The 18,725-nt window shown below is 34.2% G+C and overlaps 1 protein-coding gene across 4 annotated transcripts in view; it reads right to left on the minus strand.

Moving 5' to 3' along the window:
• The window catches only part of ADGRA1 (adhesion G protein-coupled receptor A1), a 286,657-nt gene that overhangs the window by 17,883 nt on the left and 250,049 nt on the right, over positions 1-18,725 (minus strand). For all 4 annotated transcript variants that reach the window (XM_074831007.1, XM_074831006.1, XM_074831008.1 and 1 more), the window contains one exon: positions 17,341-17,486. In XM_074831007.1, the coding sequence (XP_074687108.1) occupies positions 17,341-17,486 (146 nt within the window). The remainder of the gene's footprint in view (positions 1-17,340; positions 17,487-18,725) is intronic.

Raw genomic sequence — 18,725 nt, forward strand, 5'->3', positions numbered from 1 at the left:
AAAGCATTTATGCCGAAGATCCATGGAAACCACAGAACGCTTTCTGTTGAATCTTTCCAGCTACCAAGCTTTTGTCATTGACAAATCAAACCCACATTTTTAGAGAAAAGATTAAATACTTTCCTGAAAGGAATTGCTTCTAATGTGAAAAGCATACAAGCAGGTTTTGAATTCCTCTAAAGTCCATATTCAGTGCACAGTAAAGGAAAGGACTCTGTGCTTTCTTTTGGCTCTTATTTTAAAATATTTTGAATAATTTTTCTGAATATTTCTAATATTTTTAGGATTTGCCACAGGTCATGAGTTAAGGAGAGGACATCCCTCAAAGTTAAGAAAAATTAGTAGCTCAAACATCAAAGACATGATTTTCATTCACACAGAATACTGCTTTCAATATAAAGAAAACCATACAGAAACACTTCCAGTTGAAGTTAGTACAAGGCACAGATGTTAACATCCTAAGATACACCCTAAATGACTTGACATATAGATTTTAAAGGCATTACATTTTTGCTTTATTTACCAAGCCTGTATAATGAAAAATCTCAAAAGAAGTATTAATGTGTAAGGTGTCTGTATAAGTTAAACATGGGGCTCTTTCTTTTTTTTTTTTTGTATTTCTACCCTTGTATTTGTCTTTGTTCACAAATACTTGCTGAGAAAAAAATCTCAGTACTTATACAGAGCAGCAGAACAGAATAGAGTGCCTGCCTCAAGAACTAACTTGCACTTCACAAAGACTAGAGTTACTGAAAATTTATGCACCAGAAATCTAAAATGGGAAGCTGGAAAATATAGCTCAGGTAAAACCCCCAAACTATTAAAATGAAACATTTCAATTTTTTTCCAACCAAAAATTTTTCTGAATATCTATTACCTAATCACTTCTAAATATTGACTTTAATTTCCTTTTCAGAGTAAGAAGAAATATCAAAAATGTTGTCATCTACCATGAATGATAATTCAGTTTTACAGCTGGCTACATTTGGAACATATATCTATAGTATATTCAACCACTACTTACACCTCAACAGACTCATACAGAAAGAAAACATTAGAAATCCAAAACCTATTAATTTGATTAATTGTGAATAACTACTCTCCTTGACTTGGTAATTTGATGATATTCCAACATTTTTTAAAGCACCTTTTATTACTTCCTGTCGTTTTTCACTTAGGAATCCTTAGTAATGACAGCTTCATTTTCATGTGTTTCAACACTGTAATATATTTCTCAGTTTCGGCTATTTGAAAGAAAGCTGCATTTCCTTTTTTTCATGGCTTAAGTATTAGCTGAACCAAGTAATTTTAAACCCATGTACAATGATTAATGTATTTAGATATTTTTCTAGAATGATAACCAACAGCCTTCACATCATTGAATACATCACATTCTTGTTAGGGCATTATAAAGTCCTCTACCTTCTTAATGCTACACACATTGACTGTTTAGTGTACACTGACCAGGGTGAGAAAAAAACTACTATTGATAACAGCATGCTCTGAGCCAAGAAACAATTTGAAGTTTACTTTGGTACAGTGAACTACCATGTGAGCCTTCTCCTTTAAGTGATAGTGAGAGAAAACCATCTCTGAATACTCAATGATCAGGTGTCTGGACTCTCTTCTGTGATGTGGAAGCCAGATTCTCTTTCTGGAATTAGTCAATCAAGGGTCAGACATCACACCTGAGTTCTGTGAGCACTGGATATTCAGTATTCCTGTTTTAGCAGAAATGGTGCTACATTCCTCATGAGGTAGGGATACTTTCAATTTACAGGGAGGGAAAATCACTATCATCACAATTCTATTTTATTCTTATTTCTGAAGCTTTTTAGAAATTTGTTAAATATCTGGAAAGGCTGAAAGAGTCGGGACTAGAGAATCAGAATCCTCATGGATTGTGGCAGAATGAGATGGCCACCACATTTCTTATGCTATCCCTTATATGCTCTCATTAATAGTTTATAAATACTATCTGCAATTTGATGGGAATTTCTTGTGTTTATAAACATGATATTTATGTATTTTACATTATGTAGCTATGAACTTTATGTTATATACCTATGTATTTTAATGATGTTCTGTTAAACTCAATGGGTTTTGTTCATGGGATCAAGAGTGATGTTTTTGTGCTTTATTTCAGACTGTGTTATAGCCCTTACATTTCACGTTTGTGGTCCATGCAAGATGAAAGCTAAAAGGAAACAGAACTAGGATGGGAAAAAGAAATAAGGTCCCTGGAGATTTCCAAAACGACTAGATGATCTAAATTTTACATTGGATCTGCTTTGAGTGGAGAGTTAAACTAGATGACTTACAGATGTTTCTGCCAAACTTATTATTTTTATGATTCTATGATTCTTATTATTCATTGGCACCTTTTCCATCTTATGAGGGTCCATCCATCCCAGCTGTCAATGCTGAGAGACAGGCTCTTTAAACCTACTGCTCTTCTAGTTTATATCGCTCTGTAAATTGAAACATATGCACTATTCAGAGTAGACTGATTCACAGGTGAGTGAGCATAGCTTGAAAATTCCTATAGTTAGAAGTCTATGTGCCTAGAGCCAGACAAGTACAGTGCATTATCAAAATGTAACAGATAGGACATGACTGAGGTCAGAAAGAGATCCCACTTCGCATCCCATCAACAGTGCCTACAGCTGTGACTCTAGCCAAGAATAGTTGCAACAAAAGAAAAAATTATGCTATGTATAAAATCTATCATTGTATCAGATAAATTGTGTATCCATTATTTAGGTAAGCGTTCCCACTGGCTTTGGTCATGCTCCATATGAGTGAGATGCAGACTTGATTTTGTACTACACAACTGCACTATTCTTTTGCAGAAGCTAACCTACCCTCTAAAGAATTTTAGTGAAGTTTCATCCTTACAGTTTGTGAAAAGGAAAAAAGCTTACTTTTTCATGTTTGTTTTCATGAAGAAAATCTTATATTAGGATTTATGCAATGTTATCCACTTCTACAACTTCCAATTTATCATCTTGACAGATATCCAGGTATCCAAGAACTTAAAATCTCACCAAGTATGTGTTTTTAAACGTAAAAAGCAGTAGTGAAGCATTAAAGTGCGATGGAAGTAACTTTCCCTCATGGTTTTACTTTCGGCTTCTTTCTGGAACACTTTCTCCTTCATATTCCATAAGAGGTAATTCAATCTGCTCATCTAGAGGCAGCAAAAAGCATTCTCTTCTAATGCTATACATAAAAGAATGATCATGGATTACCCTGATATTAAATCATAGACAAACTGTATTCAATTAATGTCTTGAGTCCACAAAACCATGGAGATTTAGATTTGTTGATAAAAAGTCAGGTTGACATTTCGTCCTTAATTCATCCTATTGAAAAGTAAGAAACAAAGGTACAACTGCATGAGTTCATGAGTGTCAACCCCGATTTTTAGCTTTAATATTGAGGTTTTTTGCTGTTGTCTGTTTTAGTCTAAGTTGAGCTATGGGAAATATTATATATATATGATGATGGCATGAACATTTGTTTTTTCCTGTTGTTTAAGAACTGACATACACAGAAATCTATTTTTGGTGAGTCCTATCCCAGATTTTAACCAGAAGCAAAAACAAAGCTTTTCTATCATATAGAAAAAGGTCAAAGGGTAAGTTTCTAAAAAATCACAGGGTTTCTTGGAGCACTCAGTCAGAAGTGATCATGGAACTTTGAAAGAAAAGGACAAGCAGAGATAGAGGTGAGTTATCTTTATAAATAATTGAGAAATATTAATTAAAAGCTAGAAATGACACATCATTTCCAGAATGTTACTGTGTTAGTAATGTGGAAAAAGGAGATCTAAGATGGAATGAACAGCAGTCATTGCCATCTTCACAAAACTGTAAGAGCATCTCATTGCTTAACTTTCCAGGTCAAAAGGCTGTCTGGCTTTGCTAGGTATGATGTTATCAGATTTGGCAATGCCAGAACCTCAGAAAGAAGTAAAGTGTTCTCTCTAGTTGGAAAACACTCTCTTAAATGCATGAAGAAGGAATACAGCTAATGGGTTGCTTCTTCAGTATCACTAATAGAAGACTAAGAGTCTGTATGAGTAGACAAGTTTAATGTCATTCTTATGAGAGACAACAGTATGATATGCCACATTAAATGGTCCAAAATGTCTTACATGTGAATTACAGACAGCATGGGGTAGCTATTCTGAAAATAGCAGTGGTAGTAATTTGCCCATGATTCCTGTTCCTTATCTTTTTGATTCATGAGAACGAGTTTTACTGACATCAGTAATCCCAGAAATCAAATTCTAAAGTGCTATGCATAAAATTTCTGGGAAATGAACTCTGCCTGTTTAGGTATTTTTTTTTCTGAAGATGTCTGTAAACTCATGTAGTATGAAGAAGCAACAAGATCCTATGAGTGACCATTCATGACTCATATAGTTAGCAAATACCACAAATTCAGGGACCCTCTATAATCAATGTATAAACCAATGATAGTAAAAGACTGGGAGATAAACTAAAGCAATAAATACAATAAATACATCTGCAGAAATTGTTATCTGCTCAGAGATTTATAGGCATAAATTTGTGGATAATGTTCTTGGTGAATTACCTATATCTACTGATGTGACTAGTAATAAGCACAGCTACCAGTCAAGGCATGTTGGAACAGGGGACTAGTACTTACTTTTCATACATTTTCCACAAAAATAATATAGAATATTTGAAGGTAAATCTCTGAAACCTCCAATTTCATGGCATTGCTCATAAATACGGAGACGCAAACACAAATTATCTTCAGTAATCATAGTTCTCCTACCTCATAATCAATAGATAAAACAATAACTAGGTATCTCTCATAATCAATAGAAAAATTAGTCAGGTATCTCAGGGGCTCAGGATTTCTTTCACAGAAAACCTAAGCCAATGTTCACTTTCAGATAAACTGTTAAAATCTTGAATGATTCCCGAGTACCAAGTGTGATCCAATAATAACGGCATCGCCCCCTTATCTCACTAGCGTGAGTACTCAATCAATATAGGCATAAAGTTTAATCTGGACATTCTATTTTGCTCGGGTATATTAAATATTATATATTTAAATTCTTTTAATCTGTATAATTAAAATTCCAGGGAATTTACTAAATTTTATTTGTAAGTAGCAATAAGCAATAATTTCTATCTACGAACCGAAATCTTCCTGTGATTAAATATGTGTAACTCTCAGTGATTCACTGAAATCCATTGTGGGTGTGGATGTTTCAGAGTAGAAGCTGGCCTAATTTTTTGTTATGTTTTATATAGTAATGTGGTACCTGAATAAAAATACTTGGAGGATCAGCAGCCAGTTTCTACAAGACTCATAACATTTCCAAACACTGAAGGCATATTTGGAACACATTAGTTTCAAAGTCTCTTCTGTCAGAATTTGTTTGCATAATAACACAAGAATTGCATAAAAACACAAGAGTTTCTTACGAGACCAACAAGGCTGTAGGAATTCAGCAGTAAATAAAGGTTTGAAAAATGAGAATACTGTTAGGAAAAATGCTTGTTTTAAGAGTGACAGAATTGTAGGGTGGGAATGAACATCAAGAGGTCATCTAGTCCACTCAAAAGTTCTGAGGCAGGGTCACATTAAGCATCTATCATGACTGGCTTGGCTTTACCTAATCTATGTTAACAAATAGCTTATGACAGAGTTTCCACAACCTCCCAGGTATGCTGTTTAACTGTCAACTATAGTCATAGTTTAAAATCTTTGCCTAATATCAAGCCATTTACCCTTTACTGCAATTTAAGCTTATTATTTATTGTCCTCTCTTCAATAATTTAAGACAATTTTGTTATTAATACATTTTAAAACTCTTATCAAGGTTGTTATTAACACTCATAACTACCAGTGAGGGTCCACAACTTTCAAGTGATTTGAGTTCATGTATTCCCTCTTTTTTCATGTTTACAACTCTCATTGCAAATAGAGAGCCAGAAGCTTTTTTTAAAAAAAGTTTAGGATGAGGGTTTCAAACAAAATTATATGAGTCCAGAAAGTCAAGCTCTAAACAGAATATGAAATATCATTATTTCTCTGATGGTACTGGACAGATACTCTCTTTTTCCTTTTCCACCCTTTCAAGGGTAACCTCTCAAGGGGTGTGTCTCACTGATAGGGAGGTGATTTACTATCCCATTAAAAAATATCAGGAATAGGATTTGAACAGAAATTACAGAAAATAGATAAGGATAGATATGGACTTCTAAAGTACATGATAAATTTTTTACCTAACTTGAGTTTGCTTGTCTCTTACCTCGCTGCAGGCCAGTGTTTTTCCCTTTCCATTTCCTTTATTAATATTATCGCCATCTCGGATGTCCTCATGACTTCTCCTTTCCTGTGTTAGAGCCTGACTGATCTCTTTGAGACTCTCTATCATTCTCCCAAGGTCTGTATGTTGGTCTGCATGTTGTTTCAAGACTCTTTCTTTGCTTAGTTTTCTTTAAAGCTTTCTTTGGACACTTTTTTTTGTGTCATTTTCACACTGATTCTCTATTTTATTCTCAGTCAAAATTTCATCTCCTGATGTACCTCTTGAACTCTTCTACTTCTCAGTTTCTATACTTTCAATCATTCCACTGAGTTTCTCTCATTTACAATGTATGCTGTTCTGCACAGGCAATTGTTCAACTGCCTCTGTAAAACACAACATATACTCATAGCACTTTGTAACAGTGCAAGACAAAGGTTTAAAAATCAGAAGATCAATAGTCAGGAAATTCAAAATGCAAATTCTGAATACCTTGGCTGTATTGGAATTGTAATTTTTCCATGGAAAAATATAATTTAAAGTGTTCAGGAGAAACAGCAGAGAAAAATACTACATATGTACAAGACCTGTTCTACAGAAAAGACCTGCCTTCCCTCTGCTATCATTTATGAATCATTGCAGGAACTCCACAGTAGGTAATTTTGAAGTATTTGATCCAGAAAATGTTACTCTAACCCCAACAGTCAATGGCTGGCTTTTAATCTAATGTATGAGAGCTCTATCTACTCTGGAGGTGATTCTTAGTACGTACTTTATTCTTTATTCAGAATACTAAAATTATAAAAGTTACATAGGAGAACTTTAATTTCCCACCCTGCATTAACTTAGCTGCTATGATTCACTTTTCTGTTTATGTCAAAAGGCAAATTGATGATAAAAGCAAAAGGCAAAACTCTGAGACACTGCTGTATGAGATGTAGCTTTAAACAATGAGCTGCCTTTCACTCTACAACTTATGCTTGCTCCTGAAGACTATTTCACTACTTGCAGCCTTAGCAGTTGAAGGACAACTAAAATTGGCCCAAAGCCTGCTCAAAGTTCTAAACTGGTCTACTTTTATAGCATTTTGAAAATCGAATTAAAAATACTCAGTCATACCCCAGGAGGATGCTAACTTTAAACATTCCTACTTTAAAACTGTGAGTGTGATATTGTCTTTAATATCTTCTCATTTGGAGTTTTTAATGACGAGTAAATTGAAAAGAAAAGAATCATCCACATTTCCAGTAATGGGCTTCAACTATTTAGGATGTGCAAGGTCAAGGAGATCAGTGGAAGTATGTGTGTATTTTTCCATGGTCTCTTAACTCAAAACCAAGTGATTTAATCTAATGCAACTTTTCCTCCCAAGGCTTTTGAGCTCTCCTTCCAAACAGGCATAAACCAGAGATTATCACACATATTTGGCAGGAAGTATGCATGGAATGAGTCAGGCCTGAAGCTGAATTTACAACAGTTACAGTTAAATATGCTCCAGCATATTTAATATAATAGGCATATCTGTAAATTTCACCAGTCTTGTTTGTCCAAGGAACATATATTTATTTCCTTGAATTTTTCCATTCATTAATAAGAAAAATACTCTGAAATGTTAAAATTAGGCATTTAAAAACTATCGATAAAAACATATATATGTGCATAAAAAGATATACTTGTTTTTTATTGCTAGTTTACTTTAAGATAACTCATGTACTTTTTATTGTTTAGTATTTCCTCTTGGAGTCTAATAATATCTTTAAGCCAAAATTACTTTATGGAGTAGTGGCAATGCACTGGTAAATGCAAGACCTAATAAAACCTATGCCATGCTATAATTTAAATGCTTAGTGATTGTAGTGCTGTTATAGACTACTGAGTAATTCTGTAGTACACTAGTTGGTTGCCTGCAGTGTTCTAGTTTCTGTGACATTGCAGTTTATCAGTCTGCACAACATACTTCACAATTCTTCATGTCTTACGTTTTCTTGCAACATCACTGTTTTCATTACAGTTAAACTGGAGGTATACGAACACCCACTTGAAAGAGAGGTGTGCTGTAACAAGCTTGAAGTTCCATCTTTCTCACATTACAATTTTCATAGGAAAGAATTTGTATCTAATTTGACTCTGGCTTTATTTAAATAAAACAAATGCTTAATTTTTAATTTTTCTTAATAATAAATGAGTACAATCATTCACAATTAAAAGTTAAATAGCCTTTTCTGTAACTGTGGTGAATATTATTTCATGCAGAGGGGAATGCTTAGTTCTTTGTCCATACTATGGCAATAAACACATTTGAAATTATCTTATGCATTTCCCTTTACAGCTTTTTTGCATAATCAAGTTTAATCTATATGACACCAGAGAATCATCTGAGAAAATATTTAGCTCTTTCAAATCTGATAAAGTTTTCTACAAAGCCCCCACTGGAGTTTGAATGTATTATCTTCAAGGATTTTTAGAACTTGCAAAATTTCCAATCAGCGTTTTACATTTTGCCTGGAGCAGCATATCAAAGCATGAAGCATTTTATCAAACTTACTCTACCTCTAACTTATCCTCTACAATTATGTATATGACTAGCTTGAATTCTAGAAAGTGTTGAGGCAAGGAACAGTGTGACAAGAATTCTGAATTTCCAGGAAATACCTAGATGAGAACTCATGATAAAAACTGCTGAAAACTCAACCTAATGCAGATCTGCAGATCAGCATGTGCAGTTACAGCCTTTCAAACCCGAAAATATCATAGGAATCATTATAGTCTTCCTGAAGCTCACAGGAAAGCTTGCAAATGCCATAACTCATGTAGTTAAAATTTCTAATTCCCAAGATCATCATTCCCTCATTAAATGACCAGATATCATTCGGATGTCATTTTTTTGGTTTTTTGGCTATGTTTGTCAATAGCTTTAGAACTGCAGAGAGTTTCAGCTGAATGGGTCTTGATATGTGACTTGCTATGCTGTTTAAGAGCTTGTTAACAAGTAATAAGTTGACATACGTTTCTTTTGTAATAACCACAAACCATTTCTTTTCATCTATACTAAGTAGCTCTGACATTGTTGTTTAGACAAAGAGGATAAAACTTCACCTTCTACCTCAACATCTCTTAAAGATTTGTTATTATTGGCTTTCTACTCTCTAAAGTGTCAACACTGTGTGTATCTGACCCATACCTTAGCTAATGAAGTTATGGCAGTAACAAAATCCTTTTTCTACTTTGATTGTAACATGGTCTTGAAATAAGATCAAATCAAGGAGGAAGTTCCAGGCATCATTCACTTAAAGTATTTGATAGTACATTCAGGTCAGATTTGAAGAATAATTTTGCCAGCTAGGAAATGAGAACAAACTTTTGAAGTACTTTCAGTTTGAGTCTTGATTCACAAGCCAGATGAAGTGAAACTAAAAGTTAAACAGGTGGCGCTGTTACCATCTTGGTCTTAATAACACAATAATTCAGTCACTCACCTTGAAGGTAGAGAAAAGGGTTCTATTCACTTCTCCTGTTTGATTCAGAGTAGGCAGGAAAGTACCTCCACACTATGACACCATACACTGGTAATCCAATGCCATCTGCAATTAATATTTACATGGCCTACGCAAAGTGCCACAGCTTCCTCAGCATACCACCGACAATATATTGCTATCATGAATTTCCTTAATATTTTGATATTTTGTTTTTATTGAAAAGGTTCTTGTGTGGAACAATTAATTCACAGCTGAATTAAACATTTTCTTTGACCTAAGATAATTTTCCCCCATGTGATGGAAATGCATTTAGCTTCTGGCTGAGATTGAATAAGAATTCATGAAAATGTTTCCCTTGTCACCATTTTATACCCTTTTCCACTGCAGATCTTTCAGTTACATTGCTAGCTAGCAATAAAATGGCTCTGGCTATAATCCATTACTCCATCTGACCACATATCAGCCTTTTAAGAGTGATCATGTTAAATAGCTTGTAATATCAATATGTCCCTGAAGTATCAAACCAATTCCAAGCACCTTTAGGTTCTGCAGTCCTCTCTCTCCAACTCATTCATGATGAACAGACTTAATCTGCCTGGTTTTGTTCTTAGGCTTCTCTTTTTTGCTATCTCTAGCTGTTATGCCTCACGTAGCAGAATCTTTCTGGTCATTCTGGCTAAGGTCCCAGCATTACAATTCTTTTATTTGTTTGTTTTGGGTTTTTTGAGAACTTGCCTAAATTGGTGGGCTGATAAGACACAGTACAGTCTGACTGATAAGATCCTTCAGAATACAGTATTGTTCAAAAGATTAGCTCTATAATTAAACCAAACTAAAACTCTGAAATGGCTCTTATCCTTAGATTATTTTAATATCCAATATAATAATATACTAGCTTATTTTGATGTTGAATATAAGCCTTATTTTGGTGAATAAAACTGAAACATTAGCTGGAAGGAAAACATGGCTTCTCTTCCATTCAATTGTTAGCAAATGCAAAAATTTTTAAAATGGTATTTAAGAAATATGGCCTTTCTCCTTCCTGGGAAATATGATAAGTATGGAAACATGAAACATAGGAATAGCAATTTGCAGATATGTATGAAAGCAGCTGTTACACACTATGTTCTTTTTAGGAACTTACGGTATTGAGGCTATAAGTGGCCTTGAGAATATATGGATTGCATAAACTTCCATTGTTCAATAATGAATCACACTAATTACAGCACAATTTGAAAATTATCTAAAAATATACATTGGAAAAGACATTTTTCTAGGATTAACTTCCAATAACTAAAACAAGAAACGTTGGTGATAATATCAGAGCCTTCCTGATGACTGACCCTGCCCACAACAAAATATTCTGTCTTCTAAGCAAAGCATGCAATTGAGTATTTAAATTATAGCCAAATTCCTTGAGCATGGAATAGCATATTTTCAGTGAGATTGTTGGCCTACCGTACCATGGTTCATTCAACCAATCCCTTACTCGCAGGGAGACATCACTTTCACTTACTCTCCAATGACAGAACTGCATCTATTCTAATAGTAAAGAGTGAACTACAGAGATCTCCGCAGGGCTTCCAAGAATTCTGCCCTGTGGCATTTCCCATTTATTTCAACATATGCAAACTATGTTGAGGAAATTTTCCTATGTTAAGGAAAAGTCAAATAATCCCTTGGGATAATCAGGCCTAAATTTAAACTTCATAGAGGAGGTTTGGTATGTTCACTGTGGGAAGGAAAAATGGGCTTCCATGGATCAAGATTAGAGGAATTAATATTTAAGGGCATACCATAAAGAAGAAAACAATGGACTGTAATTGATGCTTTTCATCTGACCTCTTTCTCTCTCCCTCTCTCTCAATCATTGTTTGATACTAGAAGACATGAATTCATGAGAGCCAGTGCTAAAGAAAAATGCACTAGAACTTTAATGCATTTTAGAGCTGATGGTGTCAAGGGGACAAGTAATGTCAGTATCTGTCAGAATGTAAATTAAGTCACTTCATATCATTCACACTCAAGATCCAGAAAAGACCATGGCCAAGAAAATGACATGACATATTTGGCAAACTTGACGTTTAATAGAGAATTTGTTATCATGGTCAAATTTTGATCCCCAATTGCACTGCTATTATGCTGCAATAAATTATAGCCAATTTGTTATAACTGATAGGGGAGATTTTCTAGACACTGAGAGTAACTAAGATCATTTTCTGAAGACCCTTTCAACCTTGGGAACATTAGAAACCATTAGTTCTTTTTATTCTAGGGTTTTTCTCTGGTAAAGGATATAATCATTCTTTAAAAAACTAAATGTAAGTAGTCTTTAGTCTTTATAACTGGGGTGTTTTTAGCACCTCCATTATGATGCAAAAACATCATGTGCCTATTTTCAATGACATTATGAATACTGTTGCATGCAACTCAAATTCAGGAAATAGCCTGCTTTATTGATAACTTAAGCAGTAAAAATTGCTACATCATCAATTTGTGATGGAAGTCACAACACTTCCAGCCAGGTTCTCTTGGGACCTGCAGTTAGACAAATGCAGCAGTACATAGCAGTAGATCCGTTTGTGACCCTGAGTTGGTTTCCAGCTTGTCATAATTCAGATCAAGCACCTAAATGTTCATCTAAAACAAGCAGGGTTAACAGTGTGAACAAAGCACTAAAGAGATGCCATGACCCCTGTAGTATCACACAAGTCCCCAAAATCTCCTCACTGCAAGGCAAGAGGCTTGTCACAGGATTGGTTAACACAAACTGAAGGAAAGGTTTTTTTCTAGATTTTAAAGTTTAGCATGGTTTCTCCTTTTTGCAGTGAAGGAATTTAACATAATTCAGTGTCACAAAGATACTTAGTTACTGTTTAGCTGGATACTACTGATTAATGTTTAGGTAGCTGAGAGAAATAATGAGCCAGGGAATGACTGTGAAGAGCTGATGCCACATTCACAGGAGAGGGGGAGGAGGCAAGTGGAGCACTATCGCATCTTGCGCATCCATGTGATGGGGGTGTAGGTTAGTCATCGCTACACCACAAACAGCCCAGAAGGAAGATGCCTGTTGTTGCTACTTCCAAGACATCACTCAGTAATCTGGAAGTGTATGAAAAATGTACAGAAACTTGCCCATATACAAGCTCATATTGAATAGCAGACACACACACATATATATGCATGTACACATCCATTAGCAGGTATTACAGTTCAACTGAACCACTTCAGTTCTCAACTACTATTTCTAGGTCTGTTCTGTGTGCAAGTTAAAGGACAGTTTCTATAAATATATGAAATATGCAAACAGCTTTCTCATTCTGAAAATGATTCTTAACTTCTAAAATTAGTTAAAGTTGAAAACAATAAGAGAATGGAATCGAAGCCAGTGGTATTGACTGTATGTGCTCTGAGTGTGCTGCTGAAAACTGATTTAATTTGCCTGAGTTATGATCCTCCCAAAATTCTCTATGTTAATTTTTAATAGCCATAGTACTAACCTTAGTACTTTGAATACAAAGGGAAGGACACCAAATCCATTCCTAAATTGCTACTATGGCTAGTTATACAATTTTTCTAAGGCACTGCATGAGGTTCTTTTCCTAGAAGCCCCACAATTTTAGCAAGAATCTTTTAAAAAGCTTATCAAGGTACATTAGTAACAGAAAAAATGAAGTTCAGCAGAGCCAGTGACATCACCCATTATCCACTTTGCAGTTGATTCTGCAACCTTATTTATGCACATTGATGTTTTTTCATGACAGATATAGGATATTGGACTGTCTGTAATCTGAAGTTTGCCATATTAATTACCTTGCAAGATGTTCATTGAATAGAAGAGGATGGAGGAAATTAGGAAACATATTTGTACCTAACCCTGAGATAAAAGGTAACTTAATTATCTGTCTCCTTAACACCAACCTCTGTCCCAGCTGGCAGCTTATTCTTTTTTTTATTTTAAATGCTTATAGTGCAATTGTGCTCAGTAGTTATCTTATTAAAAATTATACTAGCCTATTTTTTTTCTGTCCTTCTGGAAAGGAGTTATTTTAACAGAATATCTTTCAGGAATATTTTCTGCTTGGTCTGTACTCCTGTCTAATCTGTATGTGCACAGTGTGTCACATGAAAAATGCATGCATGTATCAGGTATAAAAACTAATACTACCTGTGCCTCAGCTTGGGCTGACAAGAAGTTTTGTACATTGCAAGTAATAGCTGAATCTTCCATGCCCCTTTGTCTTTGCTGGCAAAATCTGACTTCAGATGAGTCAGAAGCCAAACTCTGCCAGGTTTAATGAATGTCCACAGAGGATGAACAGATAGAATTATTTATTTCTATTAAGAATACCAGAGAGTATATTTTACAGGAAGTAATTTCATTACCTGTTGAAGTGCTAGGGTTCAGCATTTCAAGACACAAAATTCAATGATGCATTAATTTGATCCACCTCATTAGCATCCAGGCACATTTAGTGAAAAATGCCAGAATTGTTACAGTTGGTTCCAGTCATCAAAGTGATAGGCCCTGAGAGCTTTAGCTCTATAATTAACGGATAATATATCTATATCATGTATAATATATATAATAAAATATATATAGTGTATAATGTATAACATATATAATGTATCATATATGATTAATGTACACGAAGAGGCAATATTCAAAATCGTACTGCCATGAAGAACAAGTTTCAGCAAAATTACAGATTTCAAGTTAGATCACTGTATCTAGAACAGAGAACCACAATTTTACATAATAGGATACATACTTGAAGAAAACTAGGAGAAAAAGATCAAATGTGCCTCATTTGTCTTACTTCTGCAAATGAATATGCAAATAGCAGGCAGAGAAGCTGAAGCAACTGTTACAAGCAAACGTCCTTTTCTACTAACAGTTAAGGTCTCCTTTTAGATATTTTGGTATTTATTTTCACTACTTCACCTACTTTTTAGACTGGATCAAGCTCCTTGAAAAAAAAGTGGTGAGAGAATTTTTATCATTTCTTGGTAAGTTCCATGTCATAGATTTATGTATTGATTTTTGGCAGTAATCTCCACTTACTGACTCACAAAAGATATCCTTATGTCTCACATAGCAAGTACATATACAAGGAATACAAAACCACTCATATGTGAACTGGAAACCTAGTCTATCATATATATCCATTACCAGAAAAAAAATGAAGGAGAACAGCAAAGTGTATGGTTCTTGCCAAACACATTCATATATTTGCGTTCAACACAACCTGAAGTCAAACTAGGTCTATAGACAGGGATTTCTGACAAACTACCTCTTGTTTAAAAGTGTCTTGCAGACAGTATTACATGCTTCCTAGCACTGATGGTCCTGACATATAAAAAAGCTTAACTCCATTTGAACAAACTTTGTATCATTTAGCTGTCTACTGGGGTCAAATGGAAACAAAGATTAACATTCCCTCACCCGAACCCAGACCCAGACAAACTGCCATGTCAACTCTTATGTACCTGGGGCACAATATGTATAAAGTCTGGCATCAGCTTACAGATACAAGTGAAATGACTAACACTGAAATATAAGCATCTTAAATGGATTTTATGGAAATAGTATGATACAAAATAATTCTGATTTTAATTTTATTAAAACCAAGAAAGTTGAAATGCCCATAAAAATGATCATTATTGCTCTAAAAGAACTACAATTACTAATTATGAGTTTGGCATTTTCTTACTTAAAGCAATTTTTAATTTTCCATATACTATGCCCATTTTCTACATCAAATTGATCCTTACTACTCTGAATCTAATACTAACCATTATGAGATTATATTAGACATTTCAGTGCCTGTGTCTCTAGGACATATGGTACCGAGTGAGAAAAATAACAGAAGCATTTTACTTAGCTATTAAACAATTACACTCATGTTCTCTTACAGCTAAAAGGAGGTTTGTAATTTCTATTACTAAACTTAAAATATCTACTGTTTATTTTTAATATCTGAGAGCCTCAACATGACAAAAATTCTAATTAGAATAATCTTTTCTGTAACCTGATTGTCTATTGTTTTCCAACTCTAGATTTGAATTTGAAGAACATACACTATGCTGGGTCTATGTAACCTGTAACAATTTTCTACCTTAGTAGCCACACTGCAGCATTAGAAAACTGGCAATTATTCATTTTGCCATGAGCTAGTAACTGAAAGAGTGAAATTCTCATTTGTGAAGAATGGTATAGTAAATCACGGATTAGCAAAGTCAGACACTCACAGTGAAAGTATATCCTCTTGCTTACACCTAACAAAGCTAATGTTCAATATGGCTCTTCTCTTTACTATACAAATTTTATGTTAACTTTAGAAAGAAAATGTTTTAAAAGCAGAAAACTACTCATGTCAATAAAGATTTCACTCAGAAGAATCAGACAGCAAAACACAATTCATCTTCCTATAAACTTTTAACAAGTTGTGACAACCTCACACAGCTGTCTACAAATGCTATTTAATAAAAATTATGTCTGTTTAAAAGAATACACTAATCTAGATTTTTCACAGCAAAGTCATGAAAAGTACAATTCACAATTCCTGTCCTTCCCTATAAAACTGAGGTCTTTAGTCTAAATTGACCATTCAGGTTTTTTTCATGATCTGTGGGGAAAGAGCAGCACCTCCATAAGATAATTTATCCTGTTCTCACACAAACATCCAAGACAGATGGGAGGAATTGTTCTCTGGAAGTTCCTCTCTGTCTCAAGTCTCCCTCCAAAATCTATACAGGGACACTAGATAACTTTGGCTAATACCTAACTTTTTGATAGCTAAAGTCAAAAAAGATGAGTCCATCTTCTCGTGCCCTTGGTCAGAAATCCTAGTTTGTGGTAAGTTGTTTGGGTTTTTTTGGTTTGGTTTTTTTTGTTGTGTTTTTGTTTGTTTGTTTGTTTATGTTTTTTGTTTTGTTTTCTTTTTTATGCAGACTATTTTGGCTTGAAGTTTCAGCATCTCATAGGCATCTGGTTAAAATTCTTACTGCATTACACCTGCCATGCTGTAAGAGACACGTTAGTTAGTCTGCTCCATCTAGAAAGCTGATAGGGAGTCTAGACTTTCAGTCGCACCTGTAACAGCATTAGATCTCTGATGTGGAATGAGGAAGGTTGCTATCAAGTTACTAGGCAATCAATACAAGTGTGGGCAAGATTTACAGCAGAATAGATAAGGGTAAAGGGAGAGTCATTATAGCGTAGTTTCTGATGATTAAATAATGCCTTAACCTGGAAGCAAGCCAGGTTTTTTTCCTCCATAAGAAACCAACAGAAATATTTGAATTGTTCCTGTTCAGATAAAGGTATCTGAACATAGCCAATACTAGTTCTGCATATTTCCATCTCCTGAGTAGAGATAACTATTTGCATACAATAAATATTCAGATTTTTATATACATCTAAGTGACTCAATTCTTTATGGATCCCAATTATAGACTGTAAAAAGTAAAGAATCTGGAAATAAAACTGAGAGTTTGTTTAAAATTTATATGCTTTAGGAATACATCAAAAAAAAAAAAAAGAGTATAGCTAATATTCCATACCTGAGTAGTGGTTGCTTTGGATAAGAAGGTTGGTCACTGTTTTGGCATGGCTGAGGTTTTTTTGTGACTTGCTTATAAATATTCCTGGCAGTTACTCCAATCCATAGCATAGTAGAGAGTGTAGAATAATGTAGTACTATGCCAACCTAAAAAGAGTGGACAGTTAAACATCAGTAAATGGATCCGTAAAAGAAGAATTTTACAAAAATCATACTGCATAAGTGTACAAACAAACCATTTTTTAACCGAATTTGTAAGTGCATCAATTTTTTCTTTCTCTCTGGTTATTTCTAACCAGGGAAAACACTTTTAAAAAGGAGATAGACTCTGTTATTTAATCTATTATAGATAATATCTGTGATACCAGATGGTATATTATGAAACCAAGACTGTAAAGACATTTGTTTTCTAAGAACCTGATTAATGACAATTTTTTCCACCTGAATTTAAAGTGACACGAAGCTTAGTTTGTGTTGTAAGCTTTGTTAGTTTATCATGACAATCCAATTTAAAAATTAATGAAAGGTCAGCATTTTTGCTTGCTATTACAATATTATTTCCTTTCATTTTTCAGGAATATCCTGCTGTAGTTCCCTCTCAGCTGCATATAGCTAAGGTTGACTTCTTGTAATGGGATCAGTGCTGTTTGCCTAAAACCAGATTATTTTCAGACGTATTTTAAGGAATTATAAACTTGGCCATACAATTTTAAAAATTAAATTAAGATCTTGGCATCCTCCCTTAAAAGGAAATACAAACTCTCATTAGTGTTATTAACATTTTGTCTCCAAGAAACTGGTATGTTTATCACTGAAAGTAAAATAACGTACAAACACCTCTAAAATACTAACATCTTTGTTATGTTAGTAATTGTTATTCATTACTATGGAAACAGTAATTGGAATGTTATCCAATCCCTAATGCTTTATTACATCAGCTAAGTCTCCATCTGATTATATAAAATGAGGTTACCTTTGAAGCAATAACCTGACATTTTGCAGTGACAAGTAAAATATTGCTATAATTGGAAAGCACATAAATGTTTAAGGAATACAGAGAATTGCTGAATAAAGCTAACACAAATCTATTATAATGATTTATTTGAACCAGTGTTCATTTTTGTTCGACTTAAAATAATTGATGGGTAAAGAAAAAAATTTAATTAATTTTGTTTATATTTAGTAATATAGCACAAAACTTGAAGATAGCAGCAAATATCATTAACAGAAAACCCTTTGTGATTTTCTCTGGAACTTGTCTCACACATTAGACAAGGGAGTATAAAGCCTTCATAGCCGTTGTTGCTTAAGGTAAAAGAAGCGGAAATAAAAGAATGAGACAACTATGTACCATCAGCTGGCAGATGTTGCCAGTTCACTGGCTAG

This window comes from Strix aluco, chromosome 7 (genome assembly GCF_031877795.1).
Source record: "Strix aluco isolate bStrAlu1 chromosome 7, bStrAlu1.hap1, whole genome shotgun sequence".
In the NCBI taxonomy this organism is placed as follows: domain Eukaryota; kingdom Metazoa; phylum Chordata; class Aves; order Strigiformes; family Strigidae; genus Strix; species Strix aluco.